At 29.7% G+C, this 12,374-nt stretch overlaps 1 protein-coding gene across 1 annotated transcript; it reads right to left on the bottom strand.

The window, feature by feature from the left end:
- Positions 1 to 105: 105 nt before the first annotated feature.
- On the bottom strand, positions 106 to 6,482 carry LOC111710175 (uncharacterized). The gene is made up of 5 exons (XM_023484231.1): positions 6,068 to 6,482; positions 4,600 to 4,633; positions 3,247 to 3,661; positions 2,598 to 2,679; positions 106 to 230 (listed from the first exon to the last, which is right to left on the bottom strand). The coding sequence occupies exons 1-5, from the start codon at positions 6,150 to 6,152 to the stop codon at positions 106 to 108; spliced, it is 741 nt and encodes a 246-aa protein (XP_023339999.1). The 5' UTR covers positions 6,153 to 6,482.
- Between the last annotated feature and the right edge of the window lie 5,892 nt (positions 6,483 to 12,374).

Here is a 12,374-nt window from a genome sequence, read left to right as displayed (position 1 = left end):
ACAGTAAAATATTTATGATTTAAACATTTTTGTTAAGAAATAAACTTTTAAAAGTCTTTTATGCTACATGATGAACAGAAATTAATAAGATTTCTCATCGAGAAATTAATATTTTACCTCGCTAGTTGCGTTGTAATGATCTGAACCTGCTCTGAAGCTAGAACAAGATATTTTGGTAGAAATCTGTCCTCCTGACCTTCTCTCCACAACCAGCTCAGTAATCTGATCTCCTTGACAATACAAGAAAATACTAGTTGGTTTGCTTTTGCTTCGTTATTGCAGAGTTCCACAAAATTCTGAACTTTTACGAAATTCCAAATTGTTTTCTAATGTCGTAATGTGTAAGAAAAGCAATTAGCTTTTCTTACACATTACGACAAATTTTGACTCTGTGAGAAAATATGTGCAGAAAACTTTGACAGAAAACCAATTGAACACGAAAATGTTAATTTACGATCGTTAATTTGTTCGTTTAATGAAAGCAACAGAAAACGATAAAAGCAATTCTAACAAAAAACGGTTGAAAATTTTTTTTTTTAAGATTAACAATCCTAGTTGTAATAACCCCTTTTGTAAATGCTACTCACGAAGGTTGAGACTTAAATATGAATCTGGATCTCATTGAATTTGAAAACTGAATGTTTGGTGCATTTCATTTCGAGATCTATATATAAATTTGGCTTGTCTGTCTGTTTGTCTGTCTGTCTGTCTGTCTTTTTGTATCCAATAAACGTCAAAACGGCTGAACCGATCGGGCCCAATTTTTTTGTGGGACATCTAGGGACCCTAGGGAATGTTTATGAATGATCAAAATTTCAAATATTTGTCTCTATCAAAATTCGATCTTCATCAAATTTTTGAAAATCCACGAAATTTTTTGTGAAAATCCGCGCATTATTTTTGTTTTGGTTTACGATGTACAAAAAGAGAACATTTTCACAATTAATTTAGAAGATGGGCGCGAAGCGGCCTCTAAGGCTAGAAAGAAGGGCGCGAAGCGCCTTGAATTTCTAGTATATGGAAATTTCCAAACCAATTAAGGTTATACTTTTTCATACTTGTAAATGTAAATTTCACAATCCTTAATAGTAACTGTTTTTTATAAACAGGTTTTTTTGTTTTGGTAAACGAAGCGTACTGCAAAGTTCAAAATATACTCATTGTATCATTTGACTGTAGGAGTTATTCCATCATCCGAGTGTCAATGGTATGTAAACCTTTCAGGTTTGTCAATTTTCGTATTTATTTATATACTCTCTTAAAAATTGTCAATCGTATATCTAAAAATATGTATTTTTCAGTTTAAACATTTGTCCTAAACTGGAAACTTTTGGTGGATATCGGGATTAATGCTTGATTCACTCTTTTTCCTATTCTTATTATTAAAAAATGCTTGTTTTCCTCTTGTTATTCTCCAAATAATTAACTGATCGGGATTAAGGATATCCTATTCTAAAGTGTTCAGCTCTGAAGAAATAAATATGATTGGTTACTCTACCAACCATGTCTTTAACTACGTGACTGTGAACCTGAAGAAACCTAATCTTATATTTAGTCTTCATCTGACTCACTAGATGATCGAGCAAGAAAGAATCTTGTACAGGGTGGGGTTTTTTTATTGCGAATTTTCAAACGCTAATAACTCCGTCATTTTTAAAGCTATCTAAGTTTTCTCGAAAGCTATTAAAAGATAAGATTGGCACTTTTGATAATCTGTTATTTTTACTTCTGGGGGGCTGCAGTGGCCAAGTCAAAAAGAGGAAATCTAAATAATTCCTGAGCTAAAGATGATTGTTGAGCAATATGCATTCCAGATTCCAAGAGATACTTGCGAACATTTATTAAAAAAAAATCTTTTATGTTTCAGTAAATTTACAAACGTGCCATTCACATCTTTCATTAGCTTCTCAGAGAACTTAGATATCTTTAAAAATGATGGAGTTAAGGGGGACACCTTGTTTAGTGTATATATATATACTTACAGTCCCTTCAGGCATGTTTGAACATTGAACAAGAATGTAGATGATATCTATGTTCTTAACTTTGAAAATTGATTATTTTCATCAAGGATTCTATTTAACAGAAAGAATGGAGTGTTAAATTCTAACACTCCAACTATAAAAATGACGACATCTACAACACTATTGGATAAGTAAAGTTTAAAGGGTTCTGACGTGAAGCGGACATACTTTGTTTTAAACAGTAGGGATAGTGTCTTTATCTCTTTGTAATATTATTCTTTTACGAGTAAATCCCAAATAGATTATCAAGTACAATAGGTGGCAACAGAGAAATAGACCAACTATGCACGACGTCACAAGCGTCAAATATAAAAACAAAATGAAATTTTCTCACATTAGCGGACATGTTTTCCAAGATTAAATAAAAAAGTGTAAATACAGAAATAAAAGAACACATAAAAATTGCACTTATTTCACTATAAGATAAACACTTTATTCTAAACTTATCAATATTATTAATAATTTTGTCTGACACAAAAACTGAATTGACACTTGTGACGTGAGAATACAGCTGTACTGAGAGTGGACAAATTCTACATCTATTGTATGTACTAGAATCTATTTGGTAAATTCTACCTATCCAAGATTTAAAACCAGGAATAGTGAGTGAAGGTTGAAAACATGACACCAACACAGAAAACTCGGGCACATCATGTCCCTAAAAAATTAATAAATATTGTTTTTTTTTCTAAAAAGAAACATACTGATATCATGAAATCAGGGTTACCCACAAAAGATAAGACTTAAATGAAATGATTTAGCAATAAAAAGGTTCAATTCGAATTTCTGTTTTTATCTAGTCTTTAAATGGCATATCAGAAGATTTGGCTGAAGTCTGTGAGGAAACCCCGAATGTAAGAAAAAAAGTCTTATTAAATTCTGTACAGTCCACTCTGAAGTCTCATTCTTGTGTAAAATAATATTGCAAATATTAAAAGACAATGAAATTTTGTACAAATTTCATTTTGTGCCAATGAGATTTTTTAATGATAAAGTTATGGCAGGAAAAATATACAGTGTTATTCAATATACATAAAAGATGCGACTAAAAAGACGACCGAAAACTATTTTAATATTACGATCTGAATGTTAGATTTGGTGTTCTGCCTTCAATTTAGCCTTCCAATGGTTTACAACCTCAGGGAAGTGATAGTTGTAAGAGAAAAGACTCTTGCTGTCGTCTCTGAAGTCTTATAAAAAATATGTAATATATTTTTTCTTTTACCTGACATTTATTTTTAATAGGTTTTCCATAGTCAGCAGATGTGTCAACAAGTTGGCTTTGCTTTCTATGTTCAAATTCTTTATAGTTTCTATGCACAGATTTGTCATGCTCTCTATGTACAGATACTTCATGTTTTCTATGTACAGATTTGTCATGCTCTCTATGTACAAAGTTGTTATACTCACTGTGTTCAAAAGTACTGGAATCGTAATGTACAAGTTGACTATTGTTTCTATGTACAGAAGGCTTATTTTCTACTTCGGACTCTAGAAACATATTTTTTCTTTGACTAGCTGTGACAGTTGCATTTATGACTTGAATGTGACTTGGTGTAGGCTGGAGCAGTGATGTGTTGATTCTAAAAGTGTCCGCTAGATGTAGTTGTCTAGACGTGGTAAATAACACCGAGTGCTCACTGCGATAAAGCAAAAATAATTCTCATTGGGTTTTGATTTAAAGGATTTAAAGCACTGGTAATTTCAAATAAACTTTCCTGAAAAAAAGGCAAAGTCCGATTTACAACGGAACCCTTAAATGCTTTGTCTTACCAAGTAATAATTAGATATCCATGTTTTTTAAATTTTATTTTTTTTTGGCGGTTTCTCTGCAAGAGTGACTTGTGCATTTCTTGTTTTTAAGAAACATTGAAAAATTATCGGAATCTAACACTTTTTGACTCAGTCTTTATCTTCTAAAGAAACTGAGTCTTTGCCACAATTTTTTTTTCTTTTCCACATATCTTTGCAACCTGATGGTAGAAACCTTTGAAATTTCAAACTTAGGTTATGTAATCTAACAGAAGTTATAGTTATAGTTTGAAATATCAAAGGTCTGCAACCTCGGGTACCAAAGATAAAGATTAGAAAATCAGAATTTGTTGCAAAGACTCAATTCCTTTCTCATCAGATTAAGGTTGCAAGGGTCGCTTTAAATCAGGCATTGTCGTCTTACTTGGTAAACATGTTTTTAAAGAAAAACATTAAAAAAAAAAACAATTGCATAAAAGATTTTAGAAAAAAATATTTATGATAATTTAAAAGGGAACTTGGTTCATACACTTCGTATGAAAGGTAGTGAAGAAATCTTAGTGGTTAATTTGAATAGTGTAGAGGATATGAAATCCCCGAAAGAGGATTAGGAAATCCGCAAATCAGTTGTGTCGGACCCTGGAACCGGAGAAGACCTTCTCAACTTCCTCTCCTTTTATACACTCTTTATTTATCATGTATTTACAACTAGAAGCAATAAATGTACTTCTAAAATAGTTATTTTATTTTTCGTTTACAAAGATAATTTTGTAATTTTTAAATGAGATTGATTAAACACTAAATGTATTCGTTAATTTTTGCTTTCCTATTAGTATTGCTGTGAACTCCGGCATAGTTAACTGAAATAATTTAAATTTAATAAAAAAGTAATTAAAAATTTTACTTCTTTTTCATAAAAAGAAATTCTGGAATACAAAAATCACACAAACGTAATTTTGAATATGGATATCACATAATAGCATAAACATAGGCGTAGAGATTTGTTCGCTGGATTCACACAAAGACGTCAATTTAGACACTCTAAAGAACATTGGCGTTCATTAAGTCCTTCACAAGAGACTAATATTAGACATATCACAAGAACTAAGACGTATATTAGACAAATCACAAAAACAAAGACGTATATTAGACAACTTGCAAACACGTATACTGGACAAATCACAAAAATGAAAACGTATATATAAGACAAATTACAAAAACAAAGAAGTATATTTGACATATCACAAAATCATATATTAGACATATCACATAAAAAATATATACTAGACATATTACAAAATCAAAGACTTAATCTGACATATCACAAAAAAGACATATACTAGAACGATCACAAAAACAAAGACGTATATCAGATTTATCACTAAAAACAAAACAAAAAAGACAATACTAGACATTTGGGCTTGGAACCAAGCTTGAGGGCCTAATGATACTTGCACCTAAATATTTTAAGAACTTTGCAAAAAAAAATAATCAAAAATCTTTCAAAATGGCGATCGCGCGGCCATTTTCGCAAAAAAGTCATTTTTAAAACCCAAAAATATTTTGAAAATTAGAAGTTTTTTTGATATATGTATAATTGTTTGATTTATGGCCAAATACGAGTTTTTATGGGATTTTTCTAAATTTTCACTAAAAAAACAGTTGTTTGTCTTTAATTGGTTAAATAATTAACAAATCTACTTGAAATCGACTTCTCTGAATCCAGTGTTTTAAAACGGATCTTTGATACTCTTATTGGCATATTTTGAAGAAATTTTGTTTGGTCGGTAAATAACTAATTTTTTGAGAAAACGAAAAACCTAAGCTCCCAGAGGGTTTTAAATAGTTCTGACCAACTTTGCCAACTGCCCCTCTAGGTTGAAAAAGTATGTAAATCGACCAACCTACTAGACATATCACAAAAACAATCAAGACGTATATCGGACATATCACAAAATTAAAGACGTATATTGGACAGATAAAAAAACAATCAAGACGTATATCAGACAAATTACAAAAATAAAGACGTAAATTAGACATATGAAAAAAACAAAGATGTATGTTAGACATATTACAAAAAAAATAAAGACGTATATCACATAAATTTCTTCAGAAGGGAATCATTCATTTGGCTGTACAATCCCGTTTCTCCTAATATAGTCTATATTTTTACTACTTGCATTGGCTAGTTGAAATTCGGCCCGGTACATGAAATAAACTGGAATGTACTGTGATAACAGACATCACAAAAACAAATATATTATTTGTACAAAATAAATTTACTGAAATCTAACCTGAATATATATAAAGAATAAACTGTGTGAATGTGCAAACAAAGAAAACGAAGAAGAAAAAAGATCGCCCGCGAACAAATCCCATTTTCCCGCATTTCCTTCCTAACTTTGGTTCTTTTTCAAACCTTTTCTTGACATTTTCTGCATTTTCTCTGCAAACTATTGATTTATTTTTTTAGTGACTTTCGCATATGTATATACTTAATTTAATGTTTATGGTTCATGTTTATTAACTCTCACTGTAAATGTTTAGCTCCTGTTTCATGTTTATTAACTCTCACTGTATTTACATCTTTATGTTCCATGTATTTAACTCACACTTTATGTTTAGATAATGATTTATGTTTTTTAACTGTAATGTTTGATCATGTTCCGTGTTTATTAACTCTCACTGTATGTTTAAATTATGTTTTATGTCTATTAACTCTCACTGTATGTTTATATTATGTTTTATGTTTATTAACTCTCACTGTATGTTAATATTCTGTTTTATATTTATTAACTCTCACTGTATGTTTGTTTATGTTTCATGTTTTTTAACTCTCACTGTATGTTTAAATTATGTTTTATGTTTATTAACTCTCACTGTATGTTTATATTCTGTTTTATGTTTATTAACTCTCACTGTATGTTTATATTCTTTTTTATATTTATTAACTCTCACTGTATGTTTGTTCATGTTTCATGTTTATTAACTCTCACTGTATGTTTGTTCATGTTTCATGTTTATTAACTCTCACTGTATGTTTATATTATGTTTCATGCTTATTAACTCTCACTGTATGTTTGTTCATGTTTCATGTTTATTAACTCTCACTGTATGTTTGTTCATGTTTATTAACTCTCACTGTATGTTTATATTATGTTTCATGCTTATTAACTCTCACTGTATATTTACATTATGCTTCATGTTTGTTAACTCTCACTGTATGTCTATATTATGTTTCTTGTCTAACAACCTGAATGTGTTTTGAACGAATTATTTTCTAATTCTGAGCTTGCCATTGAACCGTAACAGATGACTGCAGGAGAGACGGAAGGGAAATTCATTTTCCCGGGACCAGGCATTCCGATAATTATTGTTCACCTGAGATTTTTAGAAGCAGTCCTTCCGTTGAATATTGTAATTAAAACCCTCTTAATTAGTATAATAACTTCCTGTCCTGTTTTATTTTTATTTTTATTTTTATTTTTTATTTCGAGTTGAAAAAGGTGTTACGCTTTTGTGCTTGCAGTTTCTATTGAAATATAGCTAGATAGATAGATAGATATATAGACAGATAGAAGGTGTGTGTGTACCATTATTTTATACCTGTATATTACACATATGTAGTTGTTGGTTCTAAGGAAAGCGCGTAATATATATATATATATATGTACTTACGTCAACAATGTTATTTAAGGAAATTAAAGGTGATTTTTACACTTTTATAAATAACTTGATTGCACCTCATATTTAGTGAATATCTTTGGATATTATTACAGTGAACTATACACACTTATTGCTTTAGTGATATGTATATTCGCTATACAGTGAGAATCAGGAAGCTCTGGAATAGGAATTCGACTTTTAGACTCAAGTTATGACTTTTAATAGTCCATTAAATATGAGACACAGTAATTGTTCCATGTAAACAGACCCATTTTACTCAATAAGTGACGACGGCAGTTTCAGGATTTAAAATAGGGCTGGGGTAAACATTTAAAATCTTGAGATGTTAAAGGGACTGTAGGCGTAATTTCAAGTGACCCTTCATGCAAGGATGACAATACCCGATTCACAACGGTACCCTTGAAACCTTGATCTGATCAATAATGTGGAAGATATTATCGTTTTTCTAGGTTTATAAGTTCTTAATTGTGATAATTCCTATTGGTTTTCCTGCATTATAAATGCGCAAGAGAATTTTCCAGAGAAGCCACAATTGAAAATAATCAGTTTTGGAAATCATACACATTGATATCTAATTCATATTTGATCAGAAAAGGCTTTTAAGGGTTTTGTCATTCAACACAGCATACGCGTAACTTCTTTGGGCTTCTGCCTTAGGGTTATTGTGAACGTCACCCCTAAATCTTAAAAAGACGACATCTAGTGTTCTGTATTGTTATTTATCTATGAGTTCAATGAAATTATGCAGTGAATACAAACTCTTTTCACTAAATAAATTGATTTTCAAGATACCTGTAAAACAACATTTAATACACATAAGATTGTTTCAATGTCGTCTTCCTATTCCATAGTTTCCACTAGCCCCTACTGTATACAGTGGCTATTGGAAACTGTAATTGTAATTGTAACTTTGTACATGTACAGTGTACAGTGTACACAATTCCTTATGATCATGAATTTAGATGAAATGTTTAAAATACTACAGAGAAGAAAGGGAAAAGAATTATTTCTTAAAGTTTTTATTTGGACTCAGGTAATTAATTATAATTATTCTATAAAAAGAAAAATTGGCAATAAAGAAGCTAAATATAGTAATATCATGATAAAAGTTATGATAACAAATAGAAAAATCGAAATTTTGTTCAACAGAAAAAACTATTTTTTAAAAACTTAATATAGTATTATCATGATAATAATTATGATAACAAATTGAAAAATCGAAAAAATTATAAATTAATATAATTATGTCATGATAATAGTTATTTTTATAATGATTTTATTGATGTTATTTATTTGTTATTTTTTATTATGATTATGATAATGAATAGAAAAATCGAAAAAATTGATAGCTAAGTGATATCATTATAGTATAATTATGATAGTAAAAATGACATTGATAATGATCGACGATAATGATAATAATTATGATGATAAAAATGATAATGGCAATTAAATTAATATTTTCAATACTTTCTTTAGTTGATATTTTGGTTTTTTATTCTACTCCGGGTAGACTCTTTTCATTTTCAGCAGGTAACTTAGTGATTAAATACAGGTATACACACACAGGAGGAGACTTGAATGACGACCTTCAACACTTTAGGTCTGATATTCTGAGGTTTAAACTTTTTCAAAAATCTTAGATATTGATTTGATTTGGCGGAGAGCAATTAGTTTACAATTTTAGGGATCACCGTCAATGTCATAAAAAAATGTCTGAACATAATCTATACAGTCGCCGCTAAAATCTCATTCTTTGTGAGTAACCCTGTATTTCGGGAACCTTTTCTCAAATGTAACATTTTTCATATTTTGCTTTGAAAAGTATATATCTGTACTCAAAATAATTAGTTTAAAAGATGGCGTATTATGCCCAATGTATATTAATTTATCATTGTTATAATTTATGTTTATCTATTATTATTATAATCTATATTTATCTATTATTATTATAATCTATNCCTTCAATTTATGGGCGCTTCATATCAAATTAGATTTATAGAGAACTCGTGTTCATCAAATAGATTGTTAAGTACAATAGATGGCAACGCAGTATTTGTACACTCTCAGTACAGCTGTATTCTTACGTCACAAGTGTCAACTTAGTTTTTGTGTCCGACAAAATTATTAATAATAGTGATAATTTTAGATATAAGTGCTTATCTTACAGTAAAATAAGTGCAATTTTATGTGTTCTTTATTTTCTGGTTTTAAACTTTTTTATTTAATCTTGGAAAACATGTCAACTAATGTGAGTAAATTTTGCTTTCCTTGTTATATTTGACACTTGTGACGTCGTGTATTTTTGGTCCATTTCTCTGTTGCCATTTATTGTACTTGATAATCTATTTGATAAATACTATATGGGGTCACAATTTCTTGCCAGTCAGTTGGACAAATCTTATAAAGTTAGGTTAAAATATCGTTTTTGGGAGTTCAGCATCCTTAAACTTTTTCAATTATAACATCTACGTACACCCTCACATGTGCCATTTTCAGATTTCAACTTTTTATTTATATTAAAGGATTAAAACATTGAACTATCAAATGTCTTTCAAAACTGGCACTTTTTCGGTCTTTGCATTACTATTTATTTTATTAACTTTAAAATTTAGTTAGTATTCGTTCTGTTTTCTGGGAATCACTAATCCTTCCTCGTATCTTTTCTGCTTTGTTTTCTTTTGATATTTGAGCGACACGTCCATTTTATTTTGTTCTTGTTTTTATCTATTACGTTTTAATTTGATCCTTTTATTTTATCTATGTAAAATTTTGTATGTACCAGGGCTTAATTTATAATGGTTTCAGATCTTGAAGTCCTCACTCCCCGGCCTAATTGTAAAAAATGCTTTATTTTATGAATTTAAATGTCAAAATAAATTTATTTTAATAATTATTATTATCATTATGATTTAAACATACCTAATTTTTTATTTTTCTAGAACGTACTTCAAGACGGTTGGTAAATATCAGTGCTACATTAACGGAACTGACTTTACAAGGTTTTAATTCATTTTTAAATTATAATTTTTCATCTTTTTTAGTGTGTAATCAGCATTAAAGAAATTGATTCTTTGTCACACTCTCTGACTTTCTAATCCCTAAATCTTTATTATCGTACGCCATCAGCTTGCATAGATAATTAGATTATAAAATTTGAATTTGTGGCAAAGCATCAATTTAGATAACAGCTAAATTATTTTATGAATTCTTGATTTGAAGTGACCCTTAAAAGCTTTGAATGATAATGAAAAGCATGAGATAGCCATGTTTTTATCTTTAAAAATATATCAACTTATTACTATTATTAATTGTTGTTCATTCTTTAAAGTGATATCCGAATTTCAGCCACAGAATCAATGTAAAGTTTTTTATTTGTTTAGAAGTGTGGAGGTGTGTGTGTGTGTACAAGGATATTACGGAAAATATTGCGGCATTCCGCAATCCGCGTGGTTTTCTCATTTCAGGTTCTTTATTCATTTATTCATTTATTCATTTATTCAGTTATTCATTTATTCATTTATCATTTATTCATTTATTCATTTATTCATTTATTCATTTATTCATTTATTCATTTATTCATTTATTCATTTATTCATTTATTCATTTATTCTCTGCATGCAACACATGCATGGTCACAACACAACCTCTTTAGTATTATTAGTGTGGAAGATATTGTCGTTTTTCAAGGTTTACAAATGTTTAATTTGAATAATTCCTATATATTTTCGGCAGTAGAAATGCGCAAGTCTTTAGTGTAGAGAAACCAGAATTGAAAATATTAGTTTTCGATCTAATGTATATACTTGACGCATAAATATATTCTGAAATATCTGTAGATGGAATTGTAGACGCATATAAATTAATTCTGAAATATCTGTAGATGGAATTGTGGACGCATATAAATATATTCTGAAATATCTGTAGATGGAATTATGGACGCATATTAATATATCCTGAAATATCTGTAGATGGAATTGTGGACGCATATAAATATAGTCTGAAATATCTGTAGATGGAATTGTGGACGCATATAAATATATTCTGAATTATCTGTAGATGTAATTGTGGACGCAACTTAATATATCCTGAAATATCTGTAGATGAAATTGTGGACGCATGTAAATATATTCTGAAATGTCTGTAGATGGAATTCTGGACGCATATAAATATATTCTGAAATATCTGTAGATGGAATTGTGGACGCATTTAAATATATTTTGAAATATCTGTAGATGGAATTGTGCACGCATATAAATATATTCTGAAATATCTGTAGATGGAATTGTGGACGCATATTTACTCCTTGAGTCCAACTACTCTGCTTACGGAACTGGAAAACCTCTCAGGATCGTAGAGAAATAAAATTTTAAATTTTTTTAATGCTACAAAGCCAGACAACATGGGCAGGAACTTCCATAGCTTTGTATATTTAGTTTTTACATCTGGGAAATATTTATTTACAAAAAATACGGATAAAAGTTGATTCAGTTTTCTGGTTCCTTCTGAACAAACCCACCCACGCTAATTTTACAGTTCGGTCCCTACCCTAGTAAGCTCTGTGACTGTTTGACATAAATTTTTGCCTTTTTTTCTTTTAAAGAATGTTGTGGGAACTTACATTTAAATGGAAAAGTATAAAAAGACAACTCCGTTAGTTTAAAGATGGTTCAACTATAGACCATAAAGTGATAATATTCAAATATGTGAATTATAGCTAAGCCAGAACCTCTGAATTTCAGATCTAGGAGGAACTATATCTTTGCAATCGATGTCGTAGACCTTAAACATTTTAAACTGCGAAATCTGTTATGTTTGTGGCAAACCCGTAATTCCTTTCAAGTAAATTACTAAATTAAATTCTAACCATATTTGAATTTTTCTCTGTAGATTTTTGGAGAGATTTCAGTCAGG

This window comes from Eurytemora carolleeae, unplaced genomic scaffold, assembly GCF_000591075.1.
Source record: "Eurytemora carolleeae unplaced genomic scaffold, Eaff_2.0 scaffold1037, whole genome shotgun sequence".
Classification (NCBI taxonomy): Eukaryota; Metazoa; Arthropoda; class Copepoda; order Calanoida; family Temoridae; genus Eurytemora; species Eurytemora carolleeae.
This window is presented reverse-complemented; position numbering and strand designations above follow the sequence as displayed.

Bases quoted from the DNA above. Each gene is read 5' to 3' on its own strand.
- LOC111710175 (XM_023484231.1), bottom strand. From the start codon at position 6,152: ATGGGATTTGTTCGCGGGCGATCTTTTTTCTTCTTCGTTTTCTTTGTT. The intron at 4,634-6,067 runs GTTAGATTTCAG...AAATTATTTCAG, and splicing joins TATTCTTTATATATATTCAG to TTAACTATGCCGGAGTTCAC. The intron at 231-2,597 runs GTAGAATTTACC...TGTATTGTCAAG, and splicing joins TGGTTTTAAATCTTGGATAG to GAGATCAGATTACTGAGCTG.